Genomic DNA, 16,932 nt, shown 5'->3' on the forward strand with positions numbered 1-16,932 from the left:
TTGTTGGATTGGCTGTCAGAGCAACATATCCGGAAGGTCAACCTTACTAGGAAGCAGATTTATCCTATGTAAACAAGATTACATTACTTAAATAATGTTGCTTTGTAAAATCCTTCTAGTCGTGGCTGCGCCATTGATATGGGAGGCCGGTTGCAATCGTTGCTTTCATAAGAGAGAAAATAATCTGTGATTGCCGTGATGTGTTTGTGTAACCAGACTGATAATTTAGAGAGGTGTAATGTATTAGCATTCTGTATTACTGGCTAAATTATGGTACTTCATGGAAATGAAATATCATATACCTTATATAGGATTGTTAACTGAACCCAAACCATAGCACAAGGAGCAAGAATGTCCACTGACCTATTTTAACTGAAATGAAGCCACTGCTCCTGCATCCTTTTTAGCATGTCCAAGGAACAATTTCCCCCTACAATCCAGAGATTATTACAGTGGCTTGCAAAAGTATTCGGCCCCCTTGAACTTTTCCACATTTTGTCACATTACAGCCACAAACACGAATCAATTTTATTGGAATTCCACGTGAAAGACCAACACAAAGTGGTGTACACGTGAGAAGTGGAACCAAAATCATACATGATTCCAAACATTTTTACAAATAAATAACTGAAAAGTGGGGTGTGCGTAATTATTCAGCCCCCTGAGTCAATACTTTGTAGAACCACCTTTTGCTGCAATTACAGCTGCCAGTCTTTTAGGGTCTGTCTCTACCAGCTTTGCACATCTAGAGACTGAAATCCTTGCCCATTCTTCTTTGCAAAACAGCTCCACAGCTGCCCTGTGACGGCCTCAGAGGTTGTGTAAGAGAATATTGGGAGCCACAACACCATGAAGTCCAAAGAACACACCAGACAGGTCAGGGATAAAGTTATTGAGAAATTTAAAGCAGGCTTATGCTACAAAAAGATTTCCCAAGCCTTGAACATCCCACGGAGCACTGTTCAAGCGATCATTCAGAAATGGAAGGAGTATGGCACAACTGTAAACCTACCAAGACAAGGCCGTCCACCTAAACTCACAGGCCGAACAAGGAGAGCGCTGATCAGAAATGCAGCCAAGAGGCCCATGGTGACTCTGGACGAGCTGCAGAGATCTACAGCTCAGGTGGGGGAATCTGTCCATGGGATAACTATTAGTCGTGCACTGCACAAAGTTGGCCTTTATGGAAGAGTGGCAAGAAGAAAGCCATTGTTAACAGAAAACCATAAGAAGTCCCGTTTGCAGTTTGCCACAAGCCATGTGGGGGACACACACCTAACCACATACAGCAGTTATGTGACCAGGTCTGAGAGCACACTTGTCCATCACCTGTGTATTGGATCAATTCCTTTAAAGTTACATTTAAAGCGTATTGTGCTGGATATATTTGTATAGCTATCAGGTTCATTTTCACAAAAATTATAGCCTCTTTCAAAGCATAGGTACTGATTATAGGTTTTTTCTATTCCACCCAAGCAGATAGGTACACACTGTACTCGTAATGCTAGTGTTTACTTATGTGCTTCTCACAAGTGAATAAGAAATTCACTGTGTTTGGTTCAAAACAAGATGACGTTTTGTCATTCAGAGGTAATTCAAACCTTAAAACCTGATCTCAGAGTATGGTGATTCACTAGAGAATACAAAAGTACTACCAAAGTACACCCAGGAAGTAATCATTCCTCCAAGACCAATATTTTTGTTATTTTTAAAACAGTCTAACGGAGCTTCAGGTCTTATAATTGTAGGAAGAATGCATGAAAAATGAAGGAGGGGCAGCAAAGTGACTTGGGTAAACATGATTTGAATGGTATGTAAAGTGTTTAGTTGCTAGGGCGCAAGGTTGACATGTTATGTAATATGAAATGTACAGCTGTGCGCATGTCTCCTGTGTACATTCACACTGGTTCATGTGCACGCTGCACAACAGATCTGTTTCATTTCCATACTGGCTTATTGGCAGAGAATATTGAGTGTGTCTGACCTAGTTGCCAGCAGCACCATGGGAGATTACTTTCTTCATTTTTAACAATGGAGCAAATTTATTGGATAATGCAGCCCGGAGCTGTTTTGATATTAAGGGTTTTTCTCAAGACCCAGTTCAAGCGCTTATTCTTATAGCAAGCGATACAGCGCTGGAGCAATTGATAAAGAATTGATGAAGCCAAAGTGTGTCACTTTGCAAGTTTGGTGTATGTGCATGCCCTTGGGTGTGTGCCGTGTGCTGTTTACGGTCCTGTCTTTAATGAGTAGTTTTAGGAAGCTCTGCAACTCACTTGAACACGCAGTTCTCATTTTCATTCACAGCTCATGTGCTACATTGCGTCCCTGCACAACTGGGGGTAAAACAAAAGGTGTTCTGTTGCAGGTGTTAGTCTGCTAGGAAACCCCATTTGGCTGCCACTCAGTTATGTATTTAAAGACGCATGGTGCTCTTGCTGTAGGGCTTGTTTGTCTGTGCAGGCAGATGTATATTCCTCTGCTCAGCCAGCTGCATTAATATGCATTACATGTTGGGCTGTGGAGCTATGCCTTTGCCTATGCCTTAACATTTACATTTACAATAATTGATTACACAGCGGTGGAGAGTAGATTTTATCAAAGTAGATGTCTTTCTGAAAGCGCTGTAACTAAGTTTAAGAATATAATCCACCCACTGTTATCATCTTCAATGCCCTGTACCAACACAGAGCAGAGCAGCTATCTGAACGCTACCCCAACAGAGGTCGATTATCTTGTTAATAATTTCACCTCCTCACTACGTACGACTCTGGATACTGTAGCTCCGGTGAAAACTAAGGTCTCTAATCAGAAGTACCTGACTCCGTGGTATAATTCTCAAACACGTACCCTAAAGCAGATGACTCGTAATCTGGAGAGGAAATGGCGTGTCACAAATTTAGAGGATCATCATTTAGCCTGGAGAAATAGTTTGCTGCTTTATAAGAAAGCCCTCCGCAAAGCCAGGACATCTTACTATTCATCACTGATTGAAGAAAATAAGAACAACCCCAGGTTTCTCTTCAGCACTGTAGCCAGGCTGACAAAGAGTCAGAGCTCTGTTGAGCCAACCATCCCTTTAACGTTAACTAGTAATGACTTCATGAACTTCTTCACAAATAAAATTTTTATCATTAGAGAAAAAATTACCAGTAATCATCCCACAGATGTAATATTATCTACAGCTACTCTTAGTACCATTGATGTTAAGTTAGACTCTTTTTCTCCAATTGATCTTTCTGAGTTAACTTCAATAATTACTTCCTCCAAACCATCAACGTGTCTTTTAGACCCCATTCCTACAAAACTGCTCAAAGAAGTCCTGCCATTGATTAATTCTTCGATCTTAAATATGATCAACCTATCTCTAATAATCGGCTATGTACCACAGGCCTTCAAGCTGGCTGTGGTTAAACCTTTACTCAAAAAGCCATCTCTAGACCCAGCAGTCTTAGCTAATTATAGGCCAATCTCCAACCTTCCTTTCATATCAAAAATCCTTGAAAGAGTAGTTGTCAAACAGCTAACAGATCATCTGCAGAGGAATGGTTTATTTGAAGAGTTTCAGTCAGGTTTCAGAGCTCATCAGAGCACAGAAACAGCTTTAGTGAAGGTTACAAATGATCTTCTTATGGCCTCTGACAGTGGACTCATCTCTGTGCTTGTCCTGCTAGACCTCAGTGCAGCGTTCGATACTGTCGACCATAATATCCTATTAGAGCGATTAGAACATGCTGTAGGTATTACAGGTACTGCACTGCAGTGGTTTGTATCATATCTATCTAATAGACTCCAATTTGTGCATGTAAATGGAGAGTCCTCTTCACACACTGAGGTTAATTATGGAGTTCCACAGGGTTCAGTGCTAGGACCAATTCTGTTTACATTATACATGCTTCCCTTAGGCAGCATCATTAGAAGACATAGCATACATTTTCACTGCTATGCCGATGACACCCAGCTCTATCTGTCCATGAAGCCAGATAACACACACCAATTAGTTAAACTGCAGGAATGTCTTAAAGACATAAAGACCTGGATGGCCGCTAACTTTCTGCTTCTTAATTCAGATAAAACTGAGGTTATTGTACTCGGCCCTGAAAATCTTAGAAATATGGTATCTAACCAGATTCATACTCTGGATGGCATTACCTTGGCCTCCAGTAACGCTGTGAGGAACCTTGGAGTCATTTTTGACCAGGACATGTCCTTCAACGCACATATTAAACAAATATGTAAGACTGCTTTCTTCCATTTGCGCAACATCTCTAAAATTAGAAATATCCTGTCTCAGAGTGACGCTGAAAAACTAGTTCATGCATTTATTACTTCCAGGCTGGACTACTGTAATTCATTATTATCAGGATGTCCAAAAAACTCACTGAAAAGCCTTCAGCTAATCCAAAATGCTGCAGCAAGAGTACTGACAGGGACTAGAAGGAGAGAGCATATTTCTCCTGTTTTGGCTTCCCTTCATTGGCTTCCTGTTAAATCCAGAATTGAATTCAAAATCCTGCTCCTCACATACGAGGTCTTAAATAATCAGGCCCCATCTTATCTTAATGACCTTGTAGTACCATATCACCCTATTAGAGCACTTCGCTCTCGCTCTGCAGGCCTACTTGTTGTTCCTAGAGTATTTAAAAGTAGAATGGGAGGCAGAGCCTTCAGTTTTCAGGCCCCTCTTCTGTGGAACCAGCTTCCAGTTTGGATTCGGGAGACAGAAACTATCTCTACTTTTAAGATTAGGCTTCAAACTTTCCTTTTTGCTAAAGCATATAGTTAGGGCTGGACCAGGTGACCCTGAATCCTCCCTTAGTTATGCTGCAATAGACGTAGGCTGCCGGGGATTCCCATGATGCATTGAGTTTTTCCTTTCCAGTCACCTTTCTCACTCACTATGTATTAATAGACCTCTCTGCATTGAATCATATCTGTTGTTAACCTCTGTCTCTCTTCCACAGCATGTCTGTTATCCTGTCTTCCTTCTCTCACCCCAACCGGTCGCAGCAGATGGCCCCGCCCCTCCCTGAGCCTGGTTCTGCCGGAGGTTTCTTCCTGTTAAAAGGGAGTTTTTCCTTCCCACTGTCGCCAAAGTGCTTGCTCATAGGGGGTCATATGATTGTTGGGTTTTTCTCTGTATCTATGAAGCGCCTTGAGGCGACTTATGTTGTGATTTGGCGCTATATAAATAAAATTGAATTGAATTGAATTGAATTGCAGGATTATACCTTATTACACCTGACAAGCTGCTGTTCTCTGAGGCATATTAAATGGACACACAGTGACACTTTGGTCAATTACAAATTTGAAGTTTCAAATTGAATGAAATGTCAAGCTGAATGAGGATATTATTGTAAAATCTGAGGTGAAACTAGTAATAACTTTGGAAAGAGTTTTGAACAATATGGCAGAAAGATTAAACTTTTCCACTTGCTGATAGCATCATTTTACTACAGAGATCCTCTGGTGTGTAACTGGTAAGTGTATTTATCCCAGCAATAGTAGGGGAACAGTCTAGAAGAGAAACTGCGCCGCCAGGAATTCAATTCAAGTAAAAATATGCAAGTTCCTCATCTATGAAAAGTACACGTGTTTAAAGATGAGCTTATTTGAATGACTGTACTTTTGGGTGGTGTAAGTTGCAGTACTGCATTATATTTTGTCACTGTTGTGTCAAAAAATAAAGCTTTTTTCAGCTTTTTTGCCTTTATGCATACATACATTATGGAGCCAGAGTAAAGCAGGGTTAGTCTCTGCTCTCCCTTGGTGGTTTGGTTTGAGGGACTGTATTTACTCTCTCAGTAATCAGTGCACTTAGATGGATGTGCTCCTCAGATAAGTGTTTCCCTTGATGAGGTCTTTACCACAACCCATGGTGGGGGCGGTTGTCCCAGCCCACAACTCCTAAATCAAGTGTCCTTCTCTGCTGTTGTAAATGAGAAGTCGGTTAGGGTGTAATTGGGTTTGCATATTCTGTGGGATAAGTCCATGGACTGTTTTCCAGATATAGAGGGAAAACTATAATGACATTCCAAAGAGACTAGCTTGCAAGTAAACACTGGGATTAATGCTATGTTTTTGTCAAAAGGCATTTAAAAGACTTTTCTGTCTTTCTGATATCATACTGAAAATACAGACACTACAAATTACGTAATTGGCTATCTGACATATTACATTGCAGAGTTGCACCTTAGTACTTGCTGCTGCTTGCTTAAAATGTTAAAATGAAGAAAAACTAATTAGTTAGGTAGCAGTACTTGCTATTTTCTTGTACAGTGTACAAAATGGCAATAAACAGCATAAAACATGATGTTATTTCCAAGTGAGAAGAATTAAGCCAATGCAAACATCCCTCAAATCTTTATTCTATCTGAAGGCCACCATTTGGCAATATTATATGTACTCTTTCCTATTGAGTTTATGGGATTTGTCATGCTTGTGGGTCATATTGACTACAAAATTGTCTGTTTTAGAAGTCTTGGTCATACTGTGTTTCATTGGCTCAATGAATAATTATTTTTCGATCACAAGTCATTACCCAGTGAGCTTGCGGTTTTGCAGTCAGACGCACTGCTTCCTCAAGTCTAGTTTTATGGAGCAGAGATGGTGAAAACGCTAATATCAAGGCTTCAAAATGGGATTTAAGAAATCAGTGGATGACTTCATGGTATCTGCTTCCATCTTTTATATTGCTAATGTGTGTAGCTCATAGACAATGTAGTGTATAATGACACACTCTTGGGACCTGGAGGAAAACTTCAGCATTTTAGTAATTTTTTTAAATGAAGGTTCTGGTTGTTGCCATCAACGAGTTATCTCTTGCCAGCATAGAGACAGATATAAACAGTAGGCCTTTATACACAAGTGTGTATTTTGGCTTTATGCATTTATTTTTTACGCAAGTAGATGATGATGATCAAAGCCATTTTAAACAGAGTTTTGCAGCTATACAAACTAAACCAACACGCATCTCTGTCAGCTCCAGTCTTGTTGAAGGAGACAAAAATAAGCAGGCCAGCTTTTTTTCTGCTCTTTCTTTTTAATTTATATTTTCCAGCCGGTTTTTCCCAACATAAAGAGGGTTCACAGCCGTACTCGTCTGATCTTGCAGCAAGACTTTCAACAACTCATTTACATGTTTTCTTTCACCTCACACATACATATACACTAAAAAGAAACTTCCCCCTCATATTACCTGAAACTCATTTCTCCTCCTGCTCATCTCATCTCTTCTGATTGTTCCTCCACTCTTCCTTCATCTGCATTCTCTCCACATCAAAGAGTCGAGATCCGTTTTTTCTGTCCGGGATGCTTGAGCAACAGTAGTTTTGCAAACTGCTAATGCATCTGGTGATGCTATCAAAACACAGCACTGTGGGTTGTTTTTTTTTTTGGGCTCTTTGTTCTGGCAGAGGGTGTTCACATCAACATCGTCTCATATCTTAGTGTTTAATCTTTTCATTTGGTCTATACACATCAGCTTTCAGAGGAGAGCAGACCCCGTCATTTTTCTCCATCTCTGCAAGAAAACACAATATTAGAGATTTACTACATCCCTTGTTACCAACTCTTAGGAATGACGTTGAGTCAAGATGCTGCTAATTGGATGTATGCTTATGTGAAAAGGAGGCCCTTGCTGCTTTTGTGCAAAGAGATAAAGAGCTAGGGCAGAAAAGTCGGGAGGCCACAGTTCATAGAGAGCTAACATGTAGGATTTCATGGTGGGCGTGCTATGTTAGGAATTCCAACTCATGTTGTAACTAGAACTCCTGAAAGGCTCTGTTCTTTCCTGGTGGCTGGGACATCTCAGACCCCGCTTTGGCACTGAGCCCAGCCCCTCTGTCTAATCATCAATGTGCCTTTTTGTGTCTTTGGACTCTTGTTTTTATGTATGTCTTCAGCAACATCAGCTCTACAAAAGGCCTGGAACTGCTGTAAAATGAACACAGCAGCGTTAGGCGTGACTGTATTTATTCTCTATGCACAAGTGTTCAAACACTCTTACTGATTTCCTCACATGAAGTGAGAATTTCTAATTTATCCACTGAATTCACTGAAGTTTCCTAGAAGTTACCCAAATTCATCCGCATAAGTCTGTAAAGGTTAAATTGGATCATTAACGAACTTAAGTTTTACACATGAGTCATTACAGGATCGTGTCACTTTAAAAATCTAAATCCAAGTCATTTTCTCTTGATGACTTTTGAGGACTGGAAAATCAATATATCAGAAAGAAAGACAGAAATAATATTTAATCATTGCTCCATAGGTCTATCTTTTAGGAGGCTGAGGGGTAGCAGTGGCCAGACTCCAGCGAACCACGATAAAAGCCATTATCCACAAATGGAGAAACCTTGTAACAGTGGTGAACAGTGGCCTACCAAAAAGTTAAAGAATTTTGAGGTCAAGTCCAAATGCTTTTTCTCATATAGACCTTTGTCGAACCATCTTATAGATAATCTTTTTGCATACATAGGTGTCACCCCCTGAGGCCCCCCCCCCCCGCAAAAAAAAAACAAAAAAAAAATAATAATAAAAATGCAGGTTTAAGACACTTCCTTGGGTTCACTTTTCAGACCTGGGGGATGTTCCTGGCAACTAATTTCTTAGTCGACTACATGAGGAAAAAAATGAGGCTAACCAGCTCGTCTAAAACTAAGAAACACTCAGACATTGAGTTACATTTGTGAACCTTGAATAGGACAATGTCAAAAACTCAGACAAAGGCATTTGAAAACATTAATCACAATTAAAATGTTAACAGTTACACTAAACGACTTGTACGTCTGGTACCGAATAGTGATAACAACGACTAATTGTGTTGTCGCACACATCCCTAATCTATACTGTGTTCATCAACAATGCGGTCATTTTTTAAAGCTATGAAACCTGTTATCCATCCGTCTGCAGTCTGCTATTTGGCTCAAGCACTAATAAAAATGGTTGCAGCAAGGGTGGATGTCACAGTTTGCAATGATCAACATGTCAACTGTAATCATAGCTGTAGAAACAGTGGACTATTGAGTTGATGCTGGCAATGTTTCTACAAGTGCAAGTTTTCCACACTTCTGCACACCTCTACAGACACACACACACAGTCACATGTGATTTTCCACACCTGTGTGGGAAAACACAATGAAAGGAATTGACTCAGATGAATGGTGCTGATTTAGAGGGCCTGGTAATCTGGTTCCTGTGTGGGTCCTTGGTAGACAGTGGAGCCTTTACTTTGCCAGTCTCTGCTGTAGGATGAGAAACAATAGAACTATGTGAGGATTTTCATTTCTTTTTAGATGCTGAAGATGGATTATATTTGCTATCGGAGTGTAGTTTGGTATTAGTTAAAATGTGGCATTAAGGGTGGAGTGAAGCATTGGGATGATGTAAGATGTGAGTTGGATAGTTAAAGAAAAGAGAAATATGCACGTACAAGATTTAGTTCTGTCACACTAAAAGGTCTGACTTTGATGTTTTATCAAACTTTTTAAAGGTTCCTGAATAAAATGTATTTATTTCATAACCACTAAACCTGTTTGTTGGCAACTACTCTTCAATTTGAGTTCACCTCAGTTGTTGTGAGTCAGGAAAATTGCAAGACAAAAGATCATTGCAGTGAAGTCTGTCTTGGAGTGCTGAATGAATGAGTGAGACATGGAATAAGAAGCACTGTCTCTTCCAAGGAGAGTGGGGAACAAAACAACAACAACCTGTAGTCAGTTAGGAAGACTGAACTGGTATATTTGCACCAAGTATATCTTTTATCCGTGCATGCTCGAGTTTTTTAGGCTGTCACTCTCAATTTTAAAGAGCTGTGATAAGATGGCGATGTAAATGAGGGTAAATCATACATTTCTGCAAGGTTGAATCATTTGGCTGCTGTGAGGGTGTCAGACTCGCTGTGAGATGGGGAAGGGTGAGGCAACGGGAGGCGAGGAAAGCTCTCCATTCTGTCAGGGATGTCAGGTTGTTTGATAAAGGGAGTGACGACAGAGAGAAGTGCAGAGGAAAGAGAAACATTTTGAAGGCACACACAGGTTTGAGGGATTGGCAGAGCGTTCTGAATAAAAACAAATAGAAAAAATCAAATATGTTGGCAATGACCTGTTTTTGACCCTCTTGTCATTTTGTCCATGTCTGTCTTTTTCCAGAGCTGCTGGGCTCTACCAAGAGGCTCAACATCAACTACCAAGACTCAGATGGGTAAGAGGTGTGCATGTGTGTACGTGTTTATGTGCGTCTCAGCGAGAGATGAACATGAAGCTGAGTCAGTGGAATGCAATGGAAGAGTCATTGTTTCTTGATTGATGTGCAGATTGTGTTCAGTCTTCACAGAATGACTCACAGTAGAATCACACGCATGTACTGACAGAGTGTCCTTCAGTTTTTACCTCACTCTTTGTTTTCCGATAATGTCTGCTAGAGCTTGGAGTTTATATTCACTTAGATTCATTCTGACTTCTTTCAGAGGTTTATAGAAGATGTTACCTTTATTCCTGCAGTTTAAGGCTACAGACACTCTATGGAAAACAGTGACTGGAGACCACCGAGCAACATTATTGCAACCATATCCAGTCAAAGTGGTTGCATCAGGTCTGAGACCGCTCCTATTCAGTTGCTGCCTTCAAAGTGACTTTGGTGCATCATGATGGCGATGAATCAGAAATAAAACTGTGTTAAGATGGAGTATCAGCTTATGAATGAATAGGGTTAAGTTGGCACTTATATGCAATATGTTTATAATAGTACCATAATTAAATGTGAAAAACCTCAAATCTGTTGCTCACTGTTTCTGTTTGCATCAGAACTGCAGTGCGGTACAGAGCCAGGGGCAGGCTTGCCACTGTCAGCGTATTGACAAACTAAAAATAAAAACAATAAGAAGAGGCTGAGGAAAACTGAATATGTTTATGATATAAGGATGAACTCTGAAAATGCTGGGGACTGTGATGCTCTGAGAACTGAGACTGAGGTGGAGCACGAGTTGCTTTATTACTATTCCTCCATATTAACATGAAATCTATGTGTCATCGGTGACATGTATGAGATGCTGACTGACACAAAACATTTATTTATTTATTTAAATTTTTCATTTTCATGTTTTTTTTGCAGGGGAGGTCTCATGCATATATTCACAAATTAGAGAAAAAAGCTGGAGGTAGAATAGAGTAGATAGAATAGAATAATCCTTTAATTGTCCCACAAGGGGAAATTTGGTTGTATCAGCAGCAAAAAAACACGCATATACAAAAAGAACAGGACACAGAACAGAAAACACAATTTTTACATGTTTACATCATGGACAATAGTTACAGAGCAGAGTACAATACAGTTGTTAAAATTAGCGTACGTAGTGTGCAAACAGAGCAGGATACTGAAAGAAGAGTGACATGTTATAGAGTGACATATAGAGTACATAGAGTGACATGTTAGTTTGCGTCCTGTGTCATCTACCAAGTTGGACACCTGTCGTGTTGATTATTGAAGTTAAGTGGCACAACTCACTAAACAGTACTATAGGGATGATTCTATATATTAAACCGTTTGTGTTGTTGCATTTACTGTTGAGTGTCTGAACAGGAAAGAATAGGACAGGGAATATTGCCCATATTGATTTGGCTAATCTTTAACTTAACATTCAGACATTATTCCAGCAAGAGATATTTGTTATGCACTAGCGCCTATTGAGGAAGGGAAGGGAAAGAAATGTGAATGTTGCTTTGTGTGTGTGCACTGCTGAGAAAAGACATGCAAAGATGCTTTCATTGTGTGCTGATCTCTGTGTATAAATGAAACTAAAAGCCTAAAACACTGGAAAAGAAAGGAAAACGAGGTGTACTATATCATTGTGTGTGTGTGTTTTGGGATTTGCCTCCTCTCTTCTTCAAAGTGTTCTGTTTAGTTCAGTTCTGCTCTGTTTCAATGAAAAATCTTATCTTATCTTCATTTTAAGTATTATTACAGAGAAGGAATATGTGGAGTTTGGCTCAAAACACTCTGAATGAGAATTGAGAGTTGAGTAAAGAGTAAGAGACAGAACCAAAACTTTTGGCAATGCACTTACAGATTTGAGCCATCCAGCGGATTATGCATTTGTTTTGATACATTTGATCTCCCCTTGAATTTTAATAAACACTCTTAGCGGCATCTACTCACATATGAGATGCACAATAAGGTTTTCTGAGTGCTTTTCTGTGTTAAACTTAGTGTAATTTATACAAAATTGAATGCCACAAACATTAGTAACTCATTGTGTCTCGACTTGGAGAAATAAATGATGGAGCAGATGAGTTGCTCCTTGGCACAGTGACTCTGACTGATTGCAGTGTGTTGGCAAGCTGTCCAACCAAGATAGTTTGGAGACAGGTTACCTTTGCAGTCACCTTGTGACCTAAACTGCTGTCCCAGGGGTTGAGAGTGCTGCATGCTCTCTGGGTGACCAGTTAATCGTTGTAACTAGTTACAGGTGATCCCAGACAGCCAAACTTAAATGCAATCACTTTCATGGTCCCATGATGGTTACCAGCCTTTTTTCCTTTAGTGCGGCTGAGGCAGCAAGAAGTTATGAAGGCAGAGAAATAAAGCATCTTTGCTTGTTGATGAGCCGTGTTCCAAATAGTATAGATAGGACAATGGTGCCAACATTAGCCTAACTTCTTATGATGTAGCATTCAGAATTGGCTTTCATGGAGCTGGAAGACGCAGTGCCATTGTTGCACCACTGTCCTGACTGCACTGTGTAGATATTTTTAAGGCCTATTTCTATGTCATCTTTAAGCAAAAAGAATATGAAAATATGAAATGATGTCCGTGCTCCACTGTGTCCACATGTTGCCTGGTTATACTTCTGTGATCAGCCAGTGTTGGTTGGTTACATATGTTTTAGTCTTGTTTGAATACATTTGCAGACAAATAAACTGTTCCCATTAGGGCAGCTGTGAGTCAGTATTGTACTCTTTTATTATTTAGATTTTTTGGTATAAAGTAACCGCTTTTGATTCAGTTTGGCACTTCTGTTCATCCTGTGTAGATATGCTTCAAGGATGCACAATATATGTAAGACGTTTACTGTTTTTCCCTTCAGATGTACTTTTGTAGTTTTATTTCAGTAGGCCTTAAAACATGCAAAGAATCTCCCTTTCCAGACTGCAGTTTGAGTCTCAGTCTACGTGTGATGTGATTCTGTGTTGACTTAGACCCGCTGCGTGTGTCTACATGCAAGGTCAGTGCAGTGTGTGGGAGGCGACATACAATAGGGGTGCTGAAATCAAACATGCACGACTGCGACAAGACGTGTGCGTGTGCAGAAGGTGAACAAATCGTCTGCTGTCACCAAGTCAAAATTATCCCGGGAAGACATTTCAGACGTGTTTGTAGAAAGTCACTGTAACTGATGACTCAAGATGAGTAGATGGGAATGTGAAAGAATAAATGGTGGTATATGTGTGCTGAGGAGACATCTGAATAATGTGAGTGATAAGATACGCCATCTCACAGTCTGCAGATACAGAGTCGGAGCTTCGGGTCTGGTCTAAACTCTAAAAGACCTTACAACTCAAGTTTCATCTTGTTTTCTTTTTTTGGTGTACCTGGCCTCTTTAAAGCTAACTGTACCTAATAACTCTGGATCAAAGGAATGTATATATTATAGCTTATAATAATAGTTTATATTGATGTTTCTAAATACACATCTTGGATAGAAGATGGGACATAGGTCATCTATTTGTTCTGAACTGAACGTTTTGAAACCTGGACATTTTCTGCCTTTTAATGATGTAAAGTTCAACCTTTTGACATGGGAGTCTGTGGGGATTTATTCACTTTGTGTGCCAGGAAGCTGTGTGTCAGATCTGCATGAACCTGTTGCTTAATGTGAGGTATCAGTAAAAAATTATCTGTTGTGACTCCATAAGTTTTGTTTCACAATGACTGCATCAGGCTGTGACAAATCACCTGAAAGCATGAATGAAGCAGATATTTAATCCCCATGTCAGACGAGTGTGTGACAGCTTCAACTGTGGAGTGTCAGTTCATGTGGAGTGTTCACTGTGTTTCTGTCCCCCCAGAAAAAGCAAAACTCATCACCAAAGAATTTATGTCTTTAATTTCTCCCTTAGTCATATATATCGTGACCTGACAGACACCCAGAGACAAACACTTAGATTTTATCTCTGAAGCTGTGATGAACAAACACACGCACACTCACACATTTTCAAATTATACACACACATAAACCGTCACACCCACTTTATCAGAATTAGATCAGGTTTGATGTGACCACACACATACACATCAGTTTACTGTTTTTTGCAAAAGGTCTCACTGTAAAGGCAACAGGATGATTTATAACTCTCTCATGCCCTCACCTGTCCCTACTCTTGATCTGTCTTGTCTCCATGTTTTTCCTCTGTCTCCTCTCGCAGCTTCTCGGCCCTGCATCATGCAGCTCTAACGGGGACCATCGAGCTGCTGTCTCTGCTGCTGGAGGCCCAGGCCACGGTGGATATCAAGGACATAAACGGTATCGTGATGGCAGAACAGCTTTGCCGGTTAACCCAGTGTCACCATGCAAACCCACAATTTAGGGGGGAAAAAATCCCAAATGTTCATGATGAAGAAGTCAGTTGAGGTTAAATTGAGCATGAAACCTCTTCACAAGTTTTCTGACACTCTCAGCTGAAAATAAATTTGACCCATATGAATAAATATGATTCACTTTGAAGTGGCTGCAGTGCTAATGTAGATATCCTCAGACTCCAAGTGGAACACATACAGTTGAATTTGGCAGCTTGGCTCCTGAAACCAGAGGTGTGTAGAGCTCTTGAAGCATGTCCTGCCAGCTTTTCAGTTTTGTTGTATCCACTGGCCTCAGCAGGGGGCGTCAACCCTCCTTTGGGCTCCCTATGGACATAGAAATTGCTGATTTTTTTTAAGCATTACTGACAGCCAGTGCATGGAAACAGAATAGCTCTATATCCTAATCAGACAAACGAACAAAATCAAACAAATTCACCTAACCAGAAAACAACAGGAAGTGAAAGACAAACAAACAATAAAACTGCTCTCCTTATTCAACATGGCATAATACTTCCAAATCATTAATTACAGATAGTTCTGGATCTTATGGAACATGAAAATATCTTCTCAAATATGAAAAAGCTTTCTTTCTGTACTGTGAAACAAAAACTGTTGCTCCAGCCTCTGTACACTTACTACTGTTTTATTGTCATTAGAAGTTAACTTAGCAGGAGATTCACATTAACCACATCTGAGTATGAACTCCAGCACTGACTAATTTCCAACCTTTAGCTGAGAATTCAGTTTTCAGATCTTCTTTCCATGTGTTTAACTTCTAATGTGGACTCCTCCAGTAAACAGAATGTAAATCCACTTTCTTATCATCATTATTATTTCAACAAGTGTTTGTGAGGAACAGGTACAATAAAAAGCATATTCAAATTAAATGTATGCCTTAGTTTGTCAAAAGATATGATTGCATAATGATCTGGATGATAAGATAGTAATTCAAGTGGAGGTAGGTGGTCCGCGAGCCTACAAAAATAACAGTGACAGCCTTAGTATATGTGTATTACTGATAGTTATTATGAAATAATATAATTTGTCATTTTAAGAGGTCATGCCTAAGTAGCAGTCCCTGTATCTAATAACATGACTTTTTAAAATGATTGCTTTTTTATTCTTGTCTCCTAACCTCTTCTTACCTTTCTCATTTCCACGTTTAGGCATGCGTCCCCTCCACTACGCAGCGTGGCAGGGTAAAGCTGACTCTGTTCTATTGTTGCTGAGAGCCGGCGCTGCAGTCAACTCCCCTTCCAATGATGGACAGATACCGTTGCATCTCTCTGCACAGTACGGACACTATGAGGTGGTGAGTAAGCAGACAAACACCAGAGGCTAAAGGCAAAGTTCCAAGGTTTTACATGTCCTCCCATTTCACTGAAATCTATCCCCTTTGTGCCTCAGCTGGTATTGTCCAGCAACAATAGCAGGAATACCATTAATGCATACCATTAAAGAGTCTACAGGCAGTAACGACGAATATTCCTTTCTACGTGCTTGCTGGAATGTTTGAAATGACAGTTGCGTATATCGTGCACATACAGAACTTGTTACGTCATACAACCCCTACCCATGCCTGACCTCTTTAGAACACAGAGGCTGCACCCGACCTGTTTTATGTTCGTCTGTTCAGACAAACACACACACGCACACACACACACACACACACACACACACACACACACACACACACACACACACACACACACACACACACACATTAATGAGCATGTTGGGAAGACTGACATGTGAAAGCAAGTGCGTAATACGTGAGTTGATTGCACTAATTTTACACTCTCTCCCTCTTCTTGGCTCTCAGTCTGAGATGTTGCTGCAGCATCAGTCTAATCCCTGCTTCATGAACAAGGCTAAGAAGACACCACTAGATTTGGCCTGTGAGTTTGGCAGACTGAAGGTATGAAAAGATTTTTGTGGAAGTTCCATATCTTTGATATCTTCTTTTCCAAAATAAGAATGACGTTGTTTTTTCTGCAGGTATTTGCTTATAAACCAAAATATTCCCTGGATTAAAACTGATTATGACATCACATGAAAAGTTCACACATCTGCTCAAAATGAAAATTATCCATTACTTTATTTTAAGTAATAAAATAATTTCTGAGATCATGATATGTACAGAGCACAGGGTTGCTGCAGGTCACTTAAAAAGCCTGAAAAAGTCTCAAAGTTTGAAAATGAACGTTTTTTAAGCTGGAGAAATACTTTAGTTGTTAAATGTTCAGTCGTTTTTACAGCTGGCAAAAAAAATAAAAAAAATCTATGTATAGCGCTTTACTAGTCCCTAAGGACCTCAAAGCGCTTTACACATCCAGTCATCCACCCATTCACACA

At 40.0% G+C, this 16,932-nt stretch overlaps 1 protein-coding gene across 3 annotated transcripts in view; it reads left to right on the forward strand.

Annotated features, from left to right (window-relative positions):
- The window catches only part of caskin2a (CASK interacting protein 2a), a 53,197-nt gene that overhangs the window by 13,245 nt on the left and 23,020 nt on the right, over nt 1-16,932 (forward strand). For all 3 annotated transcript variants that reach the window (XM_084938438.1, XM_084938439.1, XM_084938440.1), the window contains exons 3-6: nt 10,152-10,203; nt 14,424-14,521; nt 15,744-15,889; nt 16,400-16,495. In XM_084938438.1, the coding sequence (XP_084794564.1) occupies nt 10,152-10,203; nt 14,424-14,521; nt 15,744-15,889; nt 16,400-16,495 (392 nt within the window). The remainder of the gene's footprint in view (nt 1-10,151; nt 10,204-14,423; nt 14,522-15,743; nt 15,890-16,399; nt 16,496-16,932) is intronic.

The sequence above is a fragment of the Perissodus microlepis genome, chromosome 8 (genome assembly GCF_051167445.1).
Source record: "Perissodus microlepis isolate ML-2025 ecotype Zambia chromosome 8, ASM5116744v1, whole genome shotgun sequence".
In the NCBI taxonomy this organism is placed as follows: Eukaryota; Metazoa; Chordata; class Actinopteri; order Cichliformes; family Cichlidae; genus Perissodus; species Perissodus microlepis.